Source organism: Myotis daubentonii, chromosome 3, assembly GCF_963259705.1.
Source record: "Myotis daubentonii chromosome 3, mMyoDau2.1, whole genome shotgun sequence".
NCBI classification, from domain to species: domain Eukaryota; kingdom Metazoa; phylum Chordata; class Mammalia; order Chiroptera; family Vespertilionidae; genus Myotis; species Myotis daubentonii.
The window spans coordinates 169,002,212-169,026,528 of record NC_081842.1 but is presented as its reverse complement, the minus strand read 5'-3'; the positions used below and the strand labels follow the sequence as shown (position 1 = coordinate 169,026,528).

At 38.6% G+C, this 24,317-nt stretch overlaps 1 protein-coding gene across 1 annotated transcript; it reads left to right on the top strand.

The window, feature by feature from the left end:
• Positions 1 to 324: 324 nt before the first annotated feature.
• CTH (cystathionine gamma-lyase) lies at positions 325 to 23,764 on the top strand. Its single transcript, XM_059689184.1, has 12 exons — positions 325 to 666; positions 3,689 to 3,770; positions 5,314 to 5,409; positions 5,876 to 5,985; positions 8,032 to 8,163; positions 12,276 to 12,333; positions 12,811 to 12,888; positions 14,242 to 14,394; positions 17,430 to 17,551; positions 19,344 to 19,396; positions 22,774 to 22,912; positions 23,188 to 23,764. Exons 1-12 carry the CDS (start codon positions 499 to 501, stop codon positions 23,206 to 23,208), a joined length of 1,212 nt encoding a protein of 403 aa, XP_059545167.1. The 5' UTR covers positions 325 to 498; the 3' UTR covers positions 23,209 to 23,764.
• The last annotated feature ends 553 nt before the right edge of the window (positions 23,765 to 24,317 follow it).

The window sequence follows — 24,317 nt, the reverse complement described above, 5'->3', positions numbered from 1 at the left end:
CAACACCAAACCAGTCTTTTTCCAAGTCTCCCGCGAGCTTCTGGCCCGAGGTCACACAAACCGCCCGGGTATCTCGCAGGAACTGGCAAGGCCGCTTCCTCCCGAGCCCGATCTCGATCTCGGGAATTTCGCCCGCGGGGACAAGCACCACGTGGAAACACGGACTCTGCAAACCGCCACCTGAACCGGGAAGGCCGGGCCGGCGACGCTCCAGGCAACGCCTCCACTGCCAACCAATGAGGAGCGGGGACCGCGTCGGGGTTTTCGCTCATTGGGTGGCGCTGGCCCCGCCCCTCGGGCAGTGCAAACCCTCCCAGGCCACTTAAGTCTCCGCCGCAGAGTCGCCGAGTCCGGCTTTTGTGTGCGGGCTGCAGGTCACTGGCTTCCTGTTGGCTCCCTTTTGCCTGGTTCTTCTAGGTCTCTTTCCAGCCCTCGCGCACCCGTTTCCTAGTTTCATCTTCCTCGCCCTTTTCCTCCCTCCTTCCTTTGCAGCTCATCATGCAGAAAAAAGACGTCTCCCCATACGGTTTCCTGCCAAACTTCCAGCATTTCGCCACGCAGGCCATCCATGTGGGCCAGGAACCAGAGCAATGGAGCTCTCGGGCTGTAGTGGCCCCCATCTCCATGTCCACCACGTTCAAGCAGGGGGCTCCTGGCAAGCACTCGGTGAGCTGGGTCTGCCTGGGGCGGTCCAGGGTTGGGCGAGAAAAGAGAGATGGCTGACAAGTTTAAAAGGCACCCAAGTAATTTATAAAATGACTTATACATCAGGAAGGCAGCCGTGGCGGATGTTTGCTACACCTGTAATCCTCCTTGCAATAAAGGTTTGTATGGGATGGTCCAGTGATCATATTTCTTTTGATAAGCAGGACTAGAAGGAACAGTTTGTCCAACTTGCCATCTAGATTTGGCCTTAAATTCATGTGATTCTGGTAAATGTGCAGTTCAAAACTGAGGATCATAACTTCCTTGAATTACTTGTAGCAGCAACAATTATAAAAATATAAAATTTAAGGGTTTTATAACTCAGAATCAAGATCATTTCCAGTAGATGTATTCAATTGTTAATAGTTATTGAGTACTTACTATATACTAGATACATAATTACATGCGTTTTATCATGTGTATTACATGTATTGTCTCAGATAATTCTGACAACAGCCGTAGTCTGAACCAAGTTCTCATTTTTCTCATGAAAAAAACCCCCAAAAAAACAAAACCCCTGAGATTTAGGGACAAGTAACTAGTCCAAGGCCACAGGGCTAATAAGTTGAGGAGCTGGAATTCCAGCTGTGTTCTGGAACCACACTTTTAGGCATTCAGCGACATTGTGCTCTACTCCAATAATGCTAGCAATAATGTAACTCATTGCATCATGTAAGCAGTGTGGTTTAGTGATTAAAAGCATAGATCATGTAGTCAGAGGACCTGGGTTTGGGTTCTGACACCACCTCTTCTGATCTGGGTGACCTTGAGCAAAGTTACTTAACCTATTCCAGCCTCGGGTTGATTCTGTGTAAATGGGTTAATAGTACCTACCACATAAGTTGTTGATATGTAGGCTAAGCTGTATGGTACATTATAAATGCCCAGTAGTTTGGTATTTCATGGTGCTCACTTTTTTCATTGGTTCCTCAAAACAACCAGATCCGGGGGCAGGACAGATATTATGCACTTTTTAGAGACAAGGAACTGACCCAGAGTCACTGATAAATGACATGTAAGGTTTGTGAGAGTGCCCTCTTCGTTAACCACGTAGCCTTTTCCCTTTTGGTAGAATACTCGTTGGATCTTGGAGTACTTAAAAGTGTCTGAGGCTCAGAAAAAAGTTAGTTAAATGAACTTTGTAGGTCCTAAACCTTGATTAAACTTCAAAAACCTCTTTGCTGTGTTATGCTATAGTAAGTTGAAGAAAATTCTTTTAGATTTAACCCATTGTTTTGTCAGGTAGAATTCTAAGGACATTTCTACAGTTGGTTTAGGATACTTCCAGCTACTGTATTTTGGAATCAGTGTGTGTACACACAACCTGTCTTCCAGCATATGGTTTGTGCCTGATGCAGAGTTTCGTGAAAGTGTGGCTGCCGGAGCTTCTGCACAAAAGTTAACCATGTAGCTATGATATTAATAATTAATGTTTTCAGAGAGCCAGCAGGGATGGTAAAATCCACAAACTCCACTTTATACCTTTAAAAAATCAGTTAAGGGCCTAAAGAGAATTTGAGGGGCTGAATGAGAAGCATCTAATTCTCCAGTTCCATTTGGAAAGCTATTGAATGGGTGAGGGGGTAGGAATTTGCTTTGAAAATAGGCTTCTCCCCATCCCCCCAAAGTTAAATCTCTGCAGTGAATATTTATGGAAATATGGGGTACCTTTCTGTGGCAACTGCCACATGAATACAGTATTTTTCTGTCTGGTAAGTACAGCTGCAGGTCACATCAATTAAGTGATGGTGGGAAGCCGAAACCGGTTTGGCTCAGTGGATAGAGCGTCGGCCTGAGGACTGAAAGGTCGTAGGTTCGATTCTGGTCAAGGGCATGTACCTTGGTTGCGGGCACATCCCCAGTGGGGAGTGTGCAGGAGGCAGCTGGTTGATGTTTCTCTCTCATCGATGTTTCTAACTCTCTATCTCTCTCCTTTCCTCTCTGTAAAAAAAAAAAAATAAAAAAAAAAATAAAAAAAATAAAAAGTGATGGTGGGAAGAGATGAGAGTAGCTGGAGTCCTATAAAATATGTTTATACAGTTTGTCAAAAACAAAGAAACAAAGCAACAAAACAAATTAAAATATATACTTATAACTAATACTGGGAGCTCCTGAATCAGAAACAAATGTGTAAAGAGTGGTTGTCTTTTGTTATGTGCTATAGGAGGAGGGCTTTGTGGGGAGGGACGGGTAGGATTATAGGACTTTCATTTAAATCCCGGGTTTTAATTCCGGTTGTGATACTCCTTATAATATTTGGCTTTCCTTTTCTCAAAGCAGAGCACAAGGATTAAATAAAATGACTGGATGAACACATTTAGTATGGTGACATACACATAAAATAACACAAAATTTTGAAAAGTATTGTGTAGAGCTGCTTTGCCAAGAATTACTCTCCATCTTTTGAATCTCTTTTGTAGAGCCAAGATCTGATCCTTGAACATTTGTAGAATCTCTTCATAGCTTCCTGTTGGAAGCTAAACAGAACTTGCGTCAGTCACTTCTAAGGAAACGAAATACATGTTAGAATTTGGTTTACTCCTAGCTTAGGTGATTCCCTTTTCATGATGTCCCCAGATTAATGGGTAAAGATAAGTCTAGCATAATAATAATGCTAATAATGCAATCAGTTTTCTCGTAGTTAGCATGTGCTAGGCACCATGGAGAGGACATATATTATCTCATTTTGTCACAACAATTTTATGAACTAGATATCTGTAGTTTATTCACATTTATTGAGATCGACTCTGGGAAATGTTAAGTAATTTGCCTGTTGGCATGTAGCTCTAAGCGGTAGGTACGGAATTCTAATCCAGTTTGGCTGACTTCAGGGCCTCTTTGTACCACAACACTGTTATCCTTTTTACGGCAAGACATGCCATAAATAAATAAAACTTGATTACAGTAGGCTGAACCCATAGTTGTGGAGTTGTCTAGTTACAACTGTGATAATAAACTTAGATTTCTGACTTCTTTCCTTCAGGGTTTTGAATATAGCCGTTCTGGAAACCCCACCAGGAATTGCTTGGAAAAAGCAGTGGCAGCATTGGATGGGGCTAAGTACAGTAAGTGATTTCCAATCCCAAGTTTGTGAAGTCTGGAATCTATTCTTACATGCATAGAGAAGATTACAGAAGCACAGAATGTAGAACTGGACTGAAATAAGGATTAGCTAGTTCAAAACTGTTATTTTACTAAAACATTGAATTTTTTACCCAAGGTCCCACAGCTGGTAGACTGTGCATATATATGATTATTAGGTAAGAATAAATATGAATCGAGACAAAATGGCAGAATTTTCCATTTGGTATTCATGTAGATACTCTTTATCTGAAGCTGTCAATATAAATAGATAAAAATTAACTAAGTTTTATAAGACTACCTAAGAGAATATAAGCTTTCTTATATTCTGTTTCATTCACCTGATAATTTGTGCCTGAGAATAGCAGCAAGGCACATTTGCACTAGCAGGTACCATTGATAATGTGCTCTCAGAGATTAGAAATTAGCTCTTGAATCTTGTGGCAATTTTCATAAGGGAGTGGATTGCTACTAAATATCTTTGTATTATTTATGCAAATGATGCTAAATGAGGGCAAAATAGTGAATAAATACAGAGTCTTAGGAGTTTTCTCACAGCAAGAGTGTAGGAATTAGAAAGAATAATGTGAATAACTGGGTTTGTTTGAGATTTTGGGGAGAGAGTTGGTTTTATTTTGGATGAAATTAAACACAAAATTGCTGAAATTTAGTACTGTGTGGGGAGCATTATTTTCTGCAGGAGGTATAAAGACTGAGTGTTTAAATGTCAAACACTTTTTTCAAGTGGGATCCAGAAAACATGGTTGTTTTTAACTGCGCTTTCAAGTTTAGCCAACTGTATGAATTATTGCAGTAGAAAACTGCAATCCTAACCTACACTTCTCTGAGGAGATTTTTTTTTAAATTTTATTTTTTGAAAGGTTAATTGTATTGTCACTTCTCTCAGCCACAGGTGATTTTTTTTTTTTAATCATCTAGATGATCTATTGATACTTTGTCAGGATATTTTCTTCTATAGTGTTTAATGTGCACAATGCCAGTTATTTTTTTATTTTATTATGTTTGTTCAACATGAGATCACATTTGTTTAAGAGAGATTCACATTAAAAAAATTAAAAATAAAATTTATTAAATTTATCAGATCTCAGGTGTGATTTTGATCTTTGTTAAATTTGCTCAGCTTTATATCCCTATAGTTAATGAATCATAGCTTAGCTCTATTCCTCAAGTTTGAAATTTCTTTAGAGCCTGATATTTTCAAACTGTAATTTAATTGGCAATTGGCCTTTTATCTCAGAATTTTATAAAAAAAAATTATTTCCTTGAAGTGTTTCAGAGAAATGTTATCTAATTAAAGCAGATTTATGTATTTTTAATTACATAGATATTTTATCTTTGAAATGGAAAGGGGGTATTCTGTGATGGTATTCATCATGGGACTTCTCGAGACGTGGTGGTTGGCGATGACCGTCCTCTCAGCAGAGAGGGACATGAAGTTAATGCTGTAGGTGTTTTTAACCTATTGGTCTGACTTTTTGGTTTACTCTAACTTGGTTTTTATTTTAGGTTTGGCCTTTGCTTCAGGTTTAGCAGCCACTATGACTATTACCCATCTCTTAAAATCAGGAGACCAAATTATATGTATGGATGATGTATATGGAGGTAGGTGATGTCTTGCACTCGTGTTGCGTCAACTGATATTTAAAGATAATAAAGTGGGTCCTGAATTATATTAACAATGTTGCCAAGATGGGTTTACTTACTTTAGATTTGAGTACTAGGAAGAAATTGTTTAAAAAGACACTGATGTTTTAGAGAGCAGGCTCCTTAATGTTTGAAGAGTAGAGATTGTGTGTTTTGATAACATTTTCTGCTTTATGCCACTTGGTGTGGATACCAAGTATGTTTTATTTGACTCTCTAGCTTAAAAAAAAAAAAAAAAATCCAAGCCTTATATTCTTTACAATACACAATAGCCAAATTGTTTAACCAAAATAGAATTGCTCTTAGTTGTATTTTTCTTGGCAACTGATGCTTCCTTATATTTTTAAAGTGGTTATACCAATAAGGAATGAACATTTCTTAATACAGTGTCCTTTCCATTTTATCTGATTCTCTTCTACTTCAGGTACAAACAGGTACTTCAGGCGGGTTGCATCTGAATTTGGATTAAAGATTTCTTTTGTTGATTGTTCCAAAACTAAATTACTAGAGGAGGCCATTACACCAGAAACCAAGGTAATTCAGTTTTGTTTGGCTTTTCCCCTGTGATGTTTTGTTTTCATCATTTCTGTTTACGAGGGGACATAAATCTGAATAACAAATTTTATTAGAAACCATTGGAAGCCATCAACAAGAATAAGATAGGTCTGGTGTCTCCTAGGTATTACAGCATAATGATTAGGTACATAAATTACTAGGTACACAAATTCTAATTTTGTATCATAGTTGGCATATTATTTAACTAAAGTCTCAATTTCTTCATGTGCAAAATGGGATAATTGTACCTGCTTTATAGAAAGGTTGTTGTGTGAATTAAATGAGATAAGGCGTATGAAACACTTAGCACAATTCCCAGAACATGATAAGTATTAGAACATTTGTTAGCAAAAGCACATAATTCTTAACTGCATTACCAAGCTAGTATTGGTAACAGAAGTCATCACAGAAATTGGATTTCAGAAAAGGAAGCTTGTCAAGCCCCCCAAATTCTAAGCAAAGTGGTTTTTTAAGGGTTCTAAGGGATACTTCGGCAGAATAATAGAAGTAGAGAAAGGGCCACTAGCAATCTTTAGCCTCCATCCTGGGAAGCTTGTATGCCACCGGAAGGTGTTTTGTGCTGAAGTGAATGGCATATGTGCTATTCTTTCTTGGGACCTCATTTAAATTCTGCATGGGTAAAAGAAGGACCAATGTCTTTTATAAGTCAACCCCTTCCAACTTTCTGTTACTGATTAAAAGGTTTGAATTGTACCCAAGATTATGTTGCAGTGACTGCTAAAAAATGAAACTATTTTCTCACACAAATACTTTGAAGATTAACACCAGGGTGAACTTTGAGTAATTAAGGTTTATTTTCAAAAGAAAAAAATTTTTTTTATCTTGTTTGGGAGAAAAGATACTTATTAAAATAGCTAGTCTAAGGAAAGAAAGCAAATTGTGAGTATATTAATTCTTATCAACAGAGCTTTATGTAATGTCTCTTTACTGACTTGAATCAATCCATTCCCCAACTCCCCCTGACCCCCCCAAAAAATTTGCCTCATCATTTGAAGTAGGTTTTTTTGCAGGTAAACCTACTTTGTATTTATTTACTTATTTTTACTTTAATTTTTGTAATGAGTGGAATAATTTTTATAGATTCTTTACCTTATCTTTCCTACAGTAAAACTCAAGAGTTTTTGTCCTTTTATATAAGTAATTAAAAAGAAATGTTAACTCTTAGAAAGAAATCAGTAGATAATGTCATTCAATACAGCGGCACCTTGTTTAACAAATAGAATTCTTTTCTTTGGTCTTAAATAAATAACTATCAAGCATCAACTATGTCCCTGAATTGTACTAGATTTTGGAATATACAGATATGTATATGATACGGTCTCTTTCTTAAGTGAGCTTTTCAGAGCAGCGTGGTTCCCACAGAGTTGTAGCCAGGTTTTCTGTTGTGTGTGTGTGTTGCTTTCGTCTTCACTCTAAAACCCATACTCTTCAAGTCCTGGGTTCTTAATTTATAATTTCTAGTGCATCTGGAATTATTTAACTTAACATTAAGGATATATATATATATATATATATATATATATATATATGTATATATATATGTATATATATATATATATATATTTTTTTTGCATCATAGAGCTAGTTCTCTTTAATGAAAATTCTAGGATGTAACTTTAGACAATCTGTTATCCTTAAGAATAAAATTTCCAGACACTGAATTATGTCTTTGGAATACATCTTCTTTTTTTATGGAAAATAATTACAATAATTACCTTGAGTACTTTTCTGCTTATATGTATATTATCTCATTTGATTTTTACAACAACTCTGTCAGGTAAATATTACCAGCCCCATTATACATATGAAGAATTTGAGGGGTACAAAGGGCAAGTTACTTAGCCATGACCTCTCAGAAATTTATGTGGGCTAGGATTCAGATTTGAACCTTTCAACTTCATCATCCAGCTCTTCTCATATAGCTTCCCAGATGGTTACAATATATGGGATGTATGTCTGTACAGTGTTTTTGATAAACTATTATCATTTACTGAATTGTTTTAGCTTGTTTGGATTGAAACCCCCACAAACCCTAGCTTGAAGATGATTGACATTGAAGCCTGTGCACATACTGTCCATAAACATGGAGACATTATTTTGGTCGTGGATAACACTTTTATGTCGGCATATTTCCAGGTAAATGCATATAAATTTTTTGGTTTGATTAGTGGACTCGAGGGACACCTGTAATTGGGTTGAAAAGATACTAACTAATGGTAGAAAAGGCCCAATTATAGTAATTTGTCTAATCAATTACTATGACTAGATTTTATGAGTTTGAAAATGATTTTAATGTAAACAAGGCCTTTCTTTCCTCAGGTTAATATCTTGTATATGGGACTTTGTGTGTTTTAAATGTTGTCTTAATTAGCTTTTAGGTTTTCATAGGATGTGTAAACTCTCCAAAGATGTGACCTTATTTTATGATTGTATCTGTCAGGGCCTTGCACATAGTAGGGACTTGCATATTTATGTGTTGCTTACAAGTTAGTAACATCATTTTTCAGTCATCCCTAATACGTTTTTATTTGATCAACCTTCCCAATAAAAGTAAAGAAAAGCTGTACTCGGTGACATCTTGATGTATGTCACATATTATTTCTTCATTTCTCTTCTGTCTAGTTTCTCTTCCTTTAGCACCCATAGATTATGTGTAATCCTTTCTATCTTAACCTTATTTGTATTATGAATTTCTACTTTGTTTCACATTGTAGCTATAAATATTTAGAGTGCTCCTTTTAAACCATCTTTTTTTTCCTACCTATCCACCCCTCTACATACATCTCCACCCCCAAACTTCCCAATTTGTCCTTCATTTCTTTCCTTTTTTTCTCCTCTTTTGTTGTTGTTGTTGCAGATTCTTCTTTTTTTCTGTTCTGTTTGGCTCCTTTTGGTAGATCATCTTGGGATCTCTATAATTGAGTAGTTATCTGCGCCCCCCCCCCTCTCTTTTCTCTAAGTAACCTAACTTTGTTTCCTTTCCTTATTAGGAGTTACATTCTCCCTGCTCTTTCCTTCCTGCCTGCACCCTCTAGTCCATTCTTATTACACTTCTGTAGTGCTTCTTTATTATGCAGAGGTCCAGAAACCCCAGCTCCTTTTCTTCTGCTCTTCAATTAGGCACGTGTTTACAAGCTCAATTGTTTCCATTTCCCTCCTTCTATTCTGGGTCCCTGAAGTTGGGCCAAGCTTCTGCCTTCATGTGACTGGCTGACTCCCTGGAAAGTTGCATAAGCCTGTTCTCCACTATCCTTTGTTTTATTCAGAACGGATTACTATGTTTTTATTTTCCTTTCCTGACACACTCTTCCTGGCTAAAGTGCATTCAGATAGCTTCATGGGCCACTTACCTTCATGATAGATGATAGTCCCTCAGTATCCAAAAGGATTGGTCCCAAGAACCCCTGTCGATACCAAAACCCACAGATGCTCAAGCTCCTTATATAAAATGGCGTAGTAGTTGTATATAACCCATGCATTTCCTCTTGTGTACTTCAATTCATCTCTAGGTCACTTATAATGCCTAATAATACACTGTAAATCAACGAGGCATGTGGCCCGCTGGCCGCGAGTTTGACATGCTTGCTATAAATGCTAAATAAGTAGTTGTTATACTGTATTGCTTAGTGAATAATGACAAGGAAAGAAAAGGCTGTACATGTTCAGTCCAGACACAACCATTTTAGGCCTCACTACTTAGTACCAGGGTCAGCAATGGTATAACTTTTTTTCCCAAATGTTTTCCATCCATGGTTGGTTGAATCCATGGTTGCAGATGACAGAGGATATAGACGGTTGACTATCTTTAGTTGTTTCCTGTAACATCTTGTAACAGAAAACCTAGTAAGGCAGTCTGTTTCTAAGTGAAAATCTCCTGGCATTATCTAGTTGTCACAGGTGATTTTCTTTCTATATATATTGAATTCAGAGAGAAGAAGGGAGAGGAAGAGAGAGAGAGAAACATCAATGATGAGAGAGAATCATGGATTGGCTGCCTCCTGCACGCCCCCTACTGGGGATCAAGCCCACAACCCTGGGCATGTGCCCTAGACCAGGAATTAAACCCAGGATCCTTGAGTCCACGGGCCGATGCTCTATCCACTGAGCCAAACCAGCTAGGGCGTCACAGGTGATTTTCATTCTTATATTCTTTATCTCAACTCCTTACCCATCTACCACTTACAGTAGTCCAGTTAATACAGCCTAGGAGTGATCTGGCTGAGTCACAGTGAGTCCTGCATATTCCCAGAGAGGTGGGGTGAATTGTTTTAGCCTGGGCCTGTCTACGTTACTCATCAGGCTTGGCCCTCTTTCTCCTGTTACTGTCACAAATATAGTCTAGTTTTTCTACCTTCCTGAAGCCCATATCACATTGCTCATGACAGGGATGAAATGCTTCATTTCAATCTGGATGCATTCCAGTTGAATTAATCAATCACAGTGTTCCTAGGCAACCACATGTATTGATTCCACAAAGCAAATCCTCTGAAAAGGTCCTCTCACTGTTTTATCCTCATGGAAACTGGATACATTCTCTTTCTTGCCTGCCTTTTGTCTTCTGGATCTCCTCTAAGTCTCAGAAAAGGCACAATGACAGACGTACCAGAATCAAGTTTCAGAGTAGAGCCCTTTGATTCAGGTAGTCTGGGTGGGAGACCTGGCTCTACCAGTTTTTTAATCTGAGTGATCTATTTTATTTCTCTTAGTCCCTTTTCCTCATGGGTACAATTAGAGTCATACAGTACTTATTTTACTGAGTTAGGTGAAATATTTTGCACAGTGTTTCACTGGGTAACATAGAATGTTTAACATGATTCTTGGCACATACTGCAATCACCAGATGTTAGTTACTGGATTTTTCTGTTGACCATAGAGTTTACAGAATGTTAGTCCTGGAAGAGACCTTAGACATCATCTAGTTTGAGAGATGAGCAAACAGCTATGTAGACAGTGCTTAGAGCAGTATCTTACTTAAAGCCTGATTATGAGCCCTGGCTGGGTGGTTAAATAGGTTTGAGCATTGTTCCCTTACACCTAGGTGTTGTGGGTTCAATTCCTGGCTGGGGCCCATCAATGTTTCTCTCACATGTTGATGTTTCTCTCTCTCTTAAAAAAAAAAATTAGTAAAAACATATCTTCAGGTGAGGATTAAAAAACACACATAAAACCTGTTTATGAAACATGTATGGTCCCCAACATTAATACCTTCCAAAGACTAAACAGCTGGTGAGGTCAAAACACACACACACACACACAAACACACACTCACTCTTTGTTTTAAAGAAAACATAAATGGAAAGATGTTGATAGTATATTGTTTAATGAATATGTTGATTATATCAAAGACATCTTAAGACTAGAGGGTTAATTTGCAGGACAAGTGAGGGAAACAATCCAAACAAATGGTTTTTTCTTCTTCCTTTTTTTTTTTTTTTAAAGTGACTGGGTGCAACTTTAGATTGCCTTGTCAGGGAAAGCAAATCTCTGAGGAAGTGACATTTGTTTGTTTATTTATTTATTATTTTTAAAATATATTTTTATTGACTTCAGAGAGGAAGGAAGAGGGAGAGAGATAGAAACATCAGTGATGAGAGAGAATCATTCATCGGCTGCCTCCTGCACCCCCCACATTGGGGGATCGAGCCTGCAACCCTGCCCTGGCTGGGAATTGAACCATGACCTCCTGGTTCATAGGTTGAGGCTCAACTGCTGAGCCACGCCGCTGGGTGCAAACAAGTTTCTTCATAAGTGACTTAAACTTGGCAAAACTAGTGTAATAAAGGAGTAATTAAGAGTCAAGATCATGGCAAACCAAGTGAATAAGCACAGCATATATTGTCAGGTTTTAATGATTAAAAATCCAAGAGATTACTTGCTGAATGTTTATGTCAGTTATCTTTTGTGTTTACTGAATCATAAGAATGCCAACATTTCTGCTGTAAGTCATAAATTTAGGAGCCAGTCAGTAACTGCCCTAGAGAAACAGGTTCAGGAGACCCATGGGCCTGAGTTTACCTGCTATTTCTAAAAAAATTGTGCCTTTGGATCGACTATTGGGTCCAGTTCTTTGTATTTTTATTTGGGGGAGGTAAGAAAGGGAACAGTATCAGGGATCCTGCAACATTTTAAGATGTATATATTTTTGAAAAGTTAGAATAGGAATGGTTGTTACAATAACGAATAGTCAAGTAATGAAACATATTTTCAAGTGATCTCTTATTTAAAATAAAAACCTTTGTTCTTTTCAGCGACCTTTGGCTCTGGGAGCTGATATTTGTATGTATTCAGCAACAAAATATATGAATGGTAAGACATGCAGAATCGACACTTTGAAAGTTCTTTTCCATGAATCGATGAAAATAGCGTAGGGCTATTTTTGACACTTTTGATCCCTTTTCTTCCGCTATTATTTAGGTTTTCTCTGTGACTCATGTAGCAAGTAAAAAAATTACACTTTGATTAAATATAAGATTTCATTTATAACAGATCTAACTATGCTCATGATTTATGAGCAGAAGATTAAATTTTGCTATAAAAGATTATACTTTCATCCTGCTTACAGCTTTAAAAGAAACATTTACTTTTTATATGATTTTTATTTTATTATTTTGAGTATGGCTTTTGCTATTATAAAATAAAGTTTATTTAAACTTATTCTAGAGGGCTTTTTTCCAGAGTTCGCTCAAGTGAAAATCACATTTTAGAAATTATAAATTGAATTAAAAACAATTATAAATTGAAGTTAAAGTTGTTTTTAACTTAACAGTGTTTGTTTTTTCTCAGGCCACAGCGATGTTGTAATGGGCTTAGTGTCTGTTAATTCTGAGAGCCTCCATGAAAAGCTCCGATTCCTGCAGAATTGTAAGTATTAAAAAAATCTGGATTATTTTATGGTCTCACAGGAGCTACATTTAATCTTTTTATTTCCACTAAATTTTGTAAAGTGATAGCATTCTATTAATTTAGAAAGAAATCAGAAAAAATTTGGGTATTTAGAGGAAAGTAGAAAAATGGGGTTATAAAGATTTAATTACAGCGTAATGGAACTTTACAGAATGACACACAGGATGAGTTGTGTTTTTTCAAATCCATGTTAATTTTGATCATAATGTGGTTAAAGCCCAAGTGGATTTTTAGTTTTAAGACTTAATGAATTTTTTTTCTTTTCTTTAAACACCAACATTTGGTATGATGACTTTCTTATATTATACTTTTTATATCTGAAATGGTGGTGAATTTTAAATAGCACATAAGATATAAACATAATTGCCGAAACCAGTTTGGCTCAGTGGATAGAGCGTCGGCCTGCGGACTGAAGGGTCCCAGGTTCGATTCCGGTCAAGGGCATGTACCTGGGTTGCGGGCATATCCCCAGTAGGAGATGTGCAGGAGGCAGCTGATCGATGTTTCTCTCTCATCGATGTTTCTAACTCTCTATCTCTCTCCCTTCCTCTCTGTAAAAATCAATAAAATATATTTAAAAAAAAAAAAGATATAAACATAATTTTCATCAGATGTCTGTCTACACATCACTTCCTGGTTAGATTATTTAGTTATCCCAGGATAGATAGGAGTTATTTTTAAGAGACTTCAATTAATTATTACAGTTTGACAAACACATAAGATACAAACATAATTAGGGATACAAGTGCCCTTCTAGGAAGTAAATATTAAAGTAACAAAAGGGGGCTCTGAGGAGGGAAACTAAAACTTACTGCTTGTTAAGTTTCATTTGTAAAAAGTCGGAGTGTGGTCCATATCCTGGAGGCATGTAAAGTCATAGGCTGCTTTAGACAAAAGCTAAATAGACTATCCGTAGAACATTCAGTAATAACAGGAACTGAACTGCTTTTTTCTCTATATGTTGTGATACTTTTTCAAAGAAATACAAGGCTCAGCTCTGTGCAGTATCCCATTTTATTAAGATCATAGAAAGGACTGTTTACGTTCATATTCGAAAAGTTACTGTTGTTTGTACATAATTTTCAGGATATTCCTTTTCCCTCTCATTTTAAAGCCCATTCCTCTAAGCATAAATTATGCTCCATTCTCATGCTTCTGATTTGAGATATTAATCCCCCCGCCCCCCTAAAACTCAAGCATTGGGTTTTGTAGCTAGCTTCTCAGAGACACTATCATGAAAAAGAGGGGTCAGAAAATGTTGGGGATTCCTACCCACCTTCAACACTAACCCAGGATATGTTTATTTTGCAGCAATTGGGGCAGTCCCCTCTCCTTTTGACTGTTACCTCTGCAACCGAGGTCTGAAGACACTACAAGTCCGAATGCAGAAGCATTTTGAAAATGGAATGGCAGTTGCTCAGTTTCTGGAGTCACATCCTCTGGTGGAAAAGGTTATTTATCCTGGTATGTTAATCTGAGTTCTAAGCACATATTCTTGGGATTGTAAGGCTTATCCTAAGCATCCTGTGTATGTAACATTTATTTGTAAGTTAGGTGCTTTCATATATTTTCATGTTCGTTAATTATTGAATGCTGCTGGGTGTCAGCTCTGTGGTGGTTCTGGTGGTAAAGAAGATAGACATGATCTATGGCCTTGTGTTGCCTAGTGGATGCTTGGATGTTAAGAAATTAGTCTTACCCAGCCGGGGTGCCTCAGTGGTTGAGCGACCTGTGAACCAGGAGGTCATGGTTTGATTTCCCACTCATTCTCCAGTGTGGGGCATGTAGGAGGCAGCTGATGATCAATGATTCTCTCTCATCATTGATGTTTCTATCTCTTTCTTCCTCTCCCTTCCTCTCTGAAATCAATAAAAACATTTAAAAAAAAAAAAGAAATTGGTCATATGCATTAGAGCAGCAATTTTCAGCCTTTTAAATCTCATGGCACATATAAAGTAATTACTAAAATTCTGTAGTGCACCAAAAAAATTCTGTTTATTGCCAATCTGACAAAAAAAAAAAGGTACAATTTTGATTCATTTATACTGGACAGCTATTGTTGTGTTATTGTTGTTGTTGTTATTATTATTTATATTTTTATTGATTTCAGAGAGGAAGGGAGAGGGAGAAAGAGATAGAAGCATCAATGATGAGAGAGTTACCTCATTGATCAGTTACCTCCTGCAAGCCCCCTACTGGGGATCAAGTCCCCAACCCAGGCATGTGTCCTGACTGGGAATCAAACTGTGACCTCCTGGGTCATGGGTTGATGCTGGGTCACTGAGCCACACCGGCCGGGCCATTAGCTCTAACTTTTTTCTGATTTAGGTTGGAACTTGATACATCTCTATTACTTACAGCCATCAAAATCCCCCCAAAGTTCTCTTCCTTTTTGAATTCCTTCACATCTAACAACCTGAAGAAATGCTTATGTGGAGTTAGCGGACTTACATGTTACTGTTTGAATCTATTTTGCCAATGGTTTGAATTGTGGTGGTCTTAAGTAAATAGCTATTTTAAACTCTTAGATGTATAGGAAAATTAAGCCTGATTCCTACCCTCAAATAACTTTAATAAGCCAAGGCAAAAATACAAGGTGGGCAAAAGTAGTTTTATAGTCATGAGTACATGAAACACAGAATTTATTCCTATATTATTATTTATTAATTGTATTATTTTTCATAGAGTCACTGTAAACCTACTTTTGCCTCATCCTGTATCTATGCTAGCAAGTGCCCTATATGTACATTTTGAATGAATGAAGGGAGAAATGTTTTGGGCTGTGAACTGAAGAATGGGTAGCATTTGTTAAAAAGGCTTGGACAAGGCATTTCAGATTCATTCAGTAAATATTAATTGCCAGCTACGGACCAAGCTTTGTACTAGCAACTGGAATCCAATTATCAACAAAAGGAAAGGATTTCTTATGGAACTGTTGGGAGCCCGGGGACAGGCACCATGTGTGAGATGGTGGGTCAGACTGGACCTGGGTTCAGCAACCTTGGTACTTGAGTTCAGGCTAGGAGAGAATTCAGAGCCAAGACTCAAACTATAAGAGAACATTTATTTAGAAAATTACAGAGGTAGAAGTAATTCATAGAAGAAATGGGCTGAAGAAACAAGTTATAGAGGCAGAGGAAGGGCCCTTGGAGCTTGGGAGTGAGGAAGTTAAAGATGATATGAGTTGGGAGGGGGAAGGAAAAGGCCTGGGCATGCTCCCAGTAGGAGAGCGAGCTGGGTCCTCTGTCTTAAGGGTGTTAAGGATGGAGATTTTAGGGGAAGATCTCAATAGAATATTCAGCAGCTCTCCAGGTGTGTTCTTTCAGGGTCAGGTTCTCCACTGATTGTCTGGTCAGCGCCAGGGCAGGCGAGTCATTATCCAATGCAGCCGTCCTTGAGGTCAGCCTTGGTGTAGCTGGTCTGGTTTTGCTGTTTTTCTGGGCCGGGAGCTGAAATACAACTGAGGGCTAGATGTTATCTGTAGGGACAAAAGGTCAGGGAGTCCTAATCTCATGACCAGCAATATGCTAGGGAGGAAAGGTCATCCTGGGATGATGTCCCACCTGCAATTGTCCGTTTTGCATCCAGGCTTTCAGCCCTGGTGACCTTCTGTACCTGGCCCATCGTCCTTGCTCTGCTCATGCTTGTCTAACTGTCTATGACAGAACTAGGTTGGTGAATAAGACAAATATTAAGCAGGACAATACAGAAGGATGTAATTAACAAGGGGTAGGGCAGTCAGTGTAGAGAATGTTCCAGGCAAAGGTCCTGATGATAACCGGAACGGTGAGCGATTTAAGCAAAAGTGTGGAAAATGTATTACAAGCAGATTCAGACTCCCCTCACGGGGAAGGGGGTGCCCAATAATGGGCTGCCCCCCTCAAGCCTTGTAGTCCTGGGGTATATATTTGCTACAAGCCTGCTCTATGTCTACCTGTGTCATCACCTGATTGATTCCCTCAGTTGTTCTTGCCCAACAACGGGCCTGAACTTTCCCTGTTTCTGTGTGTTCTTTCTCTGTCCCTGTGCTGAACTTTCCCTGTTTCTATTCATCAGTTCACCTTATTGTTGCAGGCCCTCCCTTATTTTCCCATGCCTCCCGCTTTGAGTCCAGAAACATTTTATAATTTCTGCTTGGTTGTTTCCTGTGGTGAGGCTGGCTCACACTGCCGTGTCTGCCCTGCCTATGTTCCACCTGCCTTTGTTTTCCACTGGACCCGAGTCCTATCTGTCAGTGTTTCAAATGAACCCTTTCACTGAGATGAAAATAGGGTGTGGTACTTCTGGTGTAAAGAAAGCTGGTGTGGCTAGAGCATGGAGAGCATAGAAAAGAGATAGAAAGGAAGCCAGAGAGAGAAAGACAGGCCAGAACAAGCAGCCAGCTGAGACCATCGGGTAAAGCTCATGATTAGGCTTATTTGTAGTTTACTTGAGCAAACTGATTTTTTTGTTTTGTTTTGAAATTACTTGTTTGACTCTAAAATAAGACTTTATTACAGGGCTGCCCTCTCATCCTCAGCATGAGCTGGCAAAGCGTCAGTGCACAGGTTGCCCGGGGATGATCACCTTTTATATTAAGGGCGCTCTTCAGCACGCTGAGGCTTTCCTCAAGAGCCTAAAGGTAAGCTTTCAAAACAGGTTATTAAATTCTAGAGGCAAGACCTTCTTACGGCAGTTTATTATCTCTCCCTTCCATCCAACTCAGATGCATGTTTTTGTACCTGCAGATCACACCTACAAACCTCTTTATCATGAAATGCATTGGGTTAGAAAATGGCTTTGGTGTGGTAGCAGATATCTGAATATGTTTATTTATTTAGCTCTCCAGAGCCTGCTATCAATTTGAGAAAGACAGGATGTTCTAGCGCATAGGTTTTCAAATTTATTTAAAAGTAAACCCCTTTTGCCCTAGCTGATTTGGCTCAGTGGATAGAGCGTTGGCCTGTGGATTTGAGGATCCCAGGTTTGATTCCAGTCAAGGGTATATGCCTGAGTTGCAGGCTCAATCCCCAGTAGGGGGTGTGCAGGAAGCAGCCAATCAATGATTCTCTCTCAGCATTGATGTTTCTATCTCTCTCCCTCTCCCTTCCGCTCTGAAATCAATAATTAAAAAAAAGTAAACCCCTTTCCCAAATGAAATATTATGTGAGACCTCAAAGTAAGGTGCTGTTAGGGCAATGCCTGAGGCTATGCTGGAACCCAGCCCAAGAATGGCTTTCCAAACCCTGTGGCCTCCCAGGATGCAACTGCCTGGAGTGAGGGAAGGGAAGGCCTTTGTCTAATTCCACAGTGGCAGGAAGTTCTCAGGGGCTCAGGGAGAGTCTTACATAACCACACACTAAGCTTTCATTGATCAACCTCACACAATACACTGAGTTTTAAATACTATCGGTTTAAAGAATAGGGTGCTACCAGATTCGTCAAAGCCCTACTGGTCCACCTCTGAAATCAGAAAAATAGTAGTGTGTATTTAATTTAATATGGCTGTGAGAGTAATTTTTTAAATATTTATAAAATTCTTTGCTACTATAACACTAAATACCAAAACCGAGTTATTTTTTCTTCTATTCCAGGCCGCAGTTTAATGGATGTATTAATTTAATAGGTGATACATACTAACAAATAAGTACTTAAACATTTAGATATTTTTCTTTAAAGGGTAACTGTAACTGGACAATCAGTGGGTCCACACTGCCTGTCACTAGAGCCAATTAAGCAGAGAAGGGACTGAATCATCCACAAACATCTGCTCTGCAGCCCCCTATAAACCAGCTGCTCATATAGGGTAGGACAAGGATTACATGGGGAAGTAGGGATTACAGGAATGGGAAAGTAGGCAATGCGGGACGGGACTCCATTGTTTGGGCAACAAGGTTGTTAATCCTTCCATGATAATAGGCAGGTCTTGAATGAGAATGGACGGCATTCCAAGGTTGACTCCCAGGTCCCAGGGGCTTACAGCTCCCAGCCAGAATAGACTGTCCTTTCCTTAACCAGAACAAAGCAATCGTGGTTAACAGAGCATAATTAATATTTCCCATAACCATAACTAGTCCCCAATATTCTTTGTGCCCCTAACCACAGAGCTAGGTCTCAGATGTAGTCATTCTGAGGTTTTAGAGCTCAGGTTAAGTATTGTTCATGTATAAGGCCAATTAGGAAGATACAGGAGGTTCACCTTTATCAACTTTTAATGTTGTGAAAGTTTATACATAGTATGTCTAATTAATGAAATCAGTGTTATGGATTCTATTCTCATTTTTTCCCTCTGACTTTCTTGCCCAATTATCGTTTATTCATAATCACTATTTCCCATCCTCTGTCCCAGGGCCATTTTATTAAAAACCTTTACTTTGAGATATTTGTATTTTTATTTTGGTGGAAGCTCTAAATTAATTTTTTCTTTGCTACAGTTATTTACTCTGGCTGAGAGCTTGGGAGGATATGAGAGTCTTGCTGAGCTTCCGTAAGTATGTTTTTCTTTTTCATAGTATTTTACCTTTGATGTCAGTTTTAGTGATCATTTGATAAAAAAATATGATAAAACCCGAAATAATTCAAGATATTTAATGATCAGAAGAGCATGGTACTATTTAATCAGAATGGATTCTGACTCAATAGAATGGAGACTGATGAAATCTCATGGAGACTCTTATCAGTGTTCTCCAGAATTTACTTCCACGCCTGTTCTGTCTGAAGGACATTCCAGCAGAAGTTGTATGTCGGGCTCTCCGCCTTTGGCCCAGGACTACTTGTTCTATCCCACTCCACCCTGAAAGGGAGATGAAGACTTTGTCCTGGAAGGGCTGATTTCAAGGCTCCCTGAGAAATGGGGAATGTGTCTCTGATGAAACACCTCCACGCCTTGATTGTCAGAAGAGGGCCCAACTAGCTACCATCAAATATCTAAGAAAAGATTTCAATCAAGGACATTGTAGAAAAGCAGGCAAGAATGTATTGACTGCAGCAAAAACATGTAGGACAGTGACACAAGGAAGGGCATAGGAGAAGCAACAGGAGAGCCTAGGCTGGGCTGCTTTGGCTCACTGGGAAGTCTGAGAAAAGGGGCCCTGGGGACAGGGTCAGGGGGTTAGCCTGGGACGAGCTGCTACTGCCCATTGCTCTCCTGGTTACAAGTCTCTTGGGGCCCCTTGGAGTTTAGGAGATAGGTGCCTGTAGGGGGAGGGGGAGGAAGTGCAGCACCTTATTTTACAGATAAGGAAACAGATTCAAAAAGTTTTGCTGATCCCTCAAATGTCACATGGGAATATGTTAGCAACTTAACTCTTGAGGCTCTGCAATGAGGGGAGGTAACAGCAGGCTGGATCTGGAGTTGATGCCTATTCTACCAATTACTTAACCTTTAAGCTTCAATTTTTTTATCCATAAAATGGGCTCAACATTTGAAATAATGATTATCATTTATTGATTACCCATCCCACCAAGCATTCCTGAATTATGTCCTGACTTCATTGTATGTTACTATGACCATATGATATAATTATTGCAGTGGTCAATCAAGAACATTACTTAATAATTTTCAACTGCTTGTGTGTTTTAATTTCCATACACATTTCTGGAATAACTATGTTCTGGAAGCATTGTACTGAGGGGTATTAGAGATGACCAAAATCTGGGCCCATTTTCTGCTCTCTCATCGTAGTTTACAGTTTCTGAGTAGAGTTAGGCAATTTTGCAAAGTTAAAAAGAAGAAATGATGTTCAAATAATTAAGATAACACTTAGAGGTTTTGTTCATCTTTCAAGGAAATGCCTGTTAAGTCTGGATGCACAAGAGGGCACACTCAGCATATGAAATTGGGTTATTTTTCATAGTAATGAAATGTGTATTACTCGAAGGCGAGTCTTAAACCTCTCCTGGTTTGTTTAGGGATTTGGTTTAAAGTTGCTTGGCCCTCAGATGCTCCTGCTAGGCCATAACCCTGCTGCCTGTAGAGGAGTGAATTTAGGTCAAGAGCTTGCTGTTCTATCACCCTCCTTCTGTGTCTCCCAACTTGGCTGCAACTAGTGCAGCATTGCAATCAGAGAGGGAGGAAGCCGAGCCAGTGTGCACTGGGTTGGTCTCCCAGCCTGAAAACATGTATTAATTTTGTGACCTTAGAAAAATTGTTTATCCTCTCGCAACCGCAGTTTTCTCCATTGTAAAATGTGGATAATACTGTGCCCAGCTCTTAGGGTTGTTGTGAGAACATGGGAGAAAATAATGCCTCAGCTAATGCCTTGGTTCATATTAAGTGCTCAGTAAATGTTAACTACTCTTACAGATTATTTTTTATCAGGCATTTAGTACATTACTATATTGCAGATATATCCCAGGTACATGTAAGTGCTTTATATATGTTCCATTCCATTAAGGACTGTGACACACTTTTGAGATAGATGTCATATCCAGTTTTTATCCATTAAAATTAAATTAATGCACATAAATGACCTAGAGTACCTGTTTCATGAGCAGCATACAATAAGTGATAGCTACTATTATTTCAGATAAGGAAATGCACTCTGAGGAGAGGTAAGTTTTACAAGCCCACACAGCCAGTATGTGGAGGGGCTGAGATTCATACCCACGTCTACTGGTCTCGGAGGCCTAAGTTCTTATTTCTACCTGTGCATGCTCTGTTAGGGAATTAAGAGCCTGAAAAGGCAGAACATTTTAAGGAGGCTGTTTACATGTAAAACTTAGAGTAGTGAAAGAAGATACCCATTTACTTTGACCATGAATGAGATTTTCTTTCCATGGGTCTGAAGTGAGGTAGGAGAAAGCAACTTAGGCATTGATTTTACTGGCAGTGTGCAGGGAGAGGTTGAGTGTTGGTGGCAATGTGAGTATTAGAGTTCAGAAAGACTATAAGCCCCTCTGTGTTGCCTCAGCCCACAGAGATCTCCCCCCCACTGAAATCTGGCAGTCCTAGTTTTCAAACAGGTTTGTGTTGACGCTTCTGTTTTGTGAATTGCCTTAGTCTTTAGCTCCTGCTTTGTTATCTAGGGTAAAGATAACATCTCATAACATCTCATAATACCCCGTTTTTACCAGTTTCCTAACTCTCACTGTAATGCCTGACCCATAGTAGGTACTTTGCCTTTACACCTGGGTTATGTGCCAGAATTCCTATTGCACACTGGCCGCTACTAGTGATCCTGGGTTGCCTTTTCCGGATCTGCCTCAGAAGGTCCAGTTCTGGATTGATTCATTGATCCAGAAGAAATTAATTCTGACTGGCTCTTGGTCCCCGAGGCCTCTTGTAAGTTCAGCTGGTTGGTCATGGGGTATGATTTCAGGCAAGGGATTAAAATCCACACACTGGAGGCCCCGTCTTTCCCTCCTGCATAGGGGTGCTTGACTGGCACCTTCAGTGTCTGGATTGAGTATACCTTACTGATGCTATAAATTAATAAAAGAGTTTGGATTTCACTTAAATGACTAGAAAAGATAATATTAACAATTCCTTTTTTTTGCCTATGAAAAATTATAAGCGTATGAAGAATTTGATATTTAGAGTAGAAGAAATTAGAAGATGACTGCAATTTATGATTCAGAATATGCCTCCATTGATATAATATAGTGACAAAAAATTGGCTCACTCTGGGCCTGGCCGGTGTGGCTTAGTGGTTGAGCATTGACCTATGAACCAGGGGGGTCATGGTTCAAGTCCCAGTCCAGGCACATGCCTGGGTTGCAGGCTCGATCCCCAGTGGGGGGCCGGAAGTTGCAGGAGGCAGCCAATCAATGTTTCTCTCTCATTGATGTTTCTATCTCTTTCTCCCTTCCTCTCTGAAATCAAAAATATTCATTTTTTAAAAATTTGCTCATTCTTCCTTCCAGAGCAATTATGACCCATGCATCAGTGCCTGAGAGTCACAGAAAGGCCCTTGGAATTAGTGACACACTGATTCGACTCTCTGTGGGCTTAGAGGATAAAGAAGACCTACTGGAAGATTTAGATCAAGCTTTGAAGAAAGCAGTAAGTTTTATTACTTTAGTGTTTTTGGGTGTGTGTGCATGAAAGTGATGCTTATCTTGGGGCTGGGGCTCATATTTATAAAGAGAGGCCTCGCTATGAATGCTTAAAGGTTTTTCCCTTCTCTTCCTACAATAAACAGGGTGTGTAAATGTGCATAGAACTTAGTCGAAGTGCAGATTTAAAAGATGTTAGTAATCACAAAAGAGTCCTTAGGGGAGGTGAAGTCATTGCCAGCATGTTTAATAACCTGTTTTTCATGTGCACTGTTTTTACAGCACCGTCCAAATGCATATTGAACCTAGCATACCAGAACTGCTATTAGAAGTTGCTTCCTGAGAGATCAAATATTCTGAATAATCGAATGGACCATTATGAACTTTTATAGATTTTCAAGTGAAAATTTTAAGGCACCTCATTACCTTTCACACAACTGTAATCTTCCAGGGATCATCCCTGTTTTCCACAGTTTCCTCTTTCCCTTATTGTCATTGACAGGTCAATTCTGTTAATACCTTTTTGTTAATTTTGGCATATATTTGCCTTTGAAGGAGGTGAAATTTGTGTTGCTTTTTGGGATTATTCTCTTTTTTTCATAGCTTAAGAATTATATTGATCATGTTTACAATATAGTGATAATTCACTTTTGATGTTTTCTGAAGAACTTAAATTATTAAATGAACGTTTTTAAATCAAGTGTGATTTTTCATATCGTTGAAAACAGCACTTAAAGCAATGGTTTACACTTAATTACCATAAGCCAAATATCACATGCCTGTAAAGTCTACTGTGAAATTCTACTGATTTAAGATGGTGTTTACTATTTAAAAAAAATAAATCTAATTATCAAATCCATTCCATTGTGATGTTTTTATATTATGTGTAATTAACTTGGATTCCTAGCCCTATGAGTTCTTAGCTCTTATGTTAATTTTATCAATTCAATTGTAGAACTATGATACCCAAATCTTAGTGTTTGCAGATTAGTTACAAATTCTATACATAGAAGGTAAAAAAGCCACTTTTATAGACAGAAATAATACTTTTTTAGGTTTTATCTGAAACAGTAGGTTTGTGAGGCTAAAGGAAGAAATGTGTAAAACAGAATTTTTTATAATTGAAATGCATAACAAGTTATTGTCTCCCTAACCGGTTTGGCTCAGGATAGAGCATCAGCCTGTGGACTCAAGGGTCCCAGGTTCGATTCTGGTCAAGGGCATGTACCTTGGTTGCAGGAACATCCCCAGTAGGGAGTGTGCAGGAGGCAGCTGATCAATGTTTCTCTCTCATCGATGTTTCTAACTCTCTATCCCTCTCCCTTCCTCTCTGTAAAAAATGAATAAAATATATTTTAAAAAACCCAAAACAAGTTATTGTCAATAAGTCATAAGTCAAATAATTAAATTTT

Coding starts and splice junctions, on each gene's coding strand:
- CTH (XM_059689184.1), top strand. CDS start 499: ATGCAGAAAAAAGACGTCTCCCCATACGGTTTCCTGCCAAACTTCCAG. Junction 3,771..5,313: donor ATTGGATGGGGCTAAGTACA/GTAAGTGATTTC, acceptor TTTTTATTTTAG/GTTTGGCCTTTGCTTCAGGT. Junction 14,395..17,429: donor GGAAAAGGTTATTTATCCTG/GTATGTTAATCT, acceptor ACTTTATTACAG/GGCTGCCCTCTCATCCTCAG.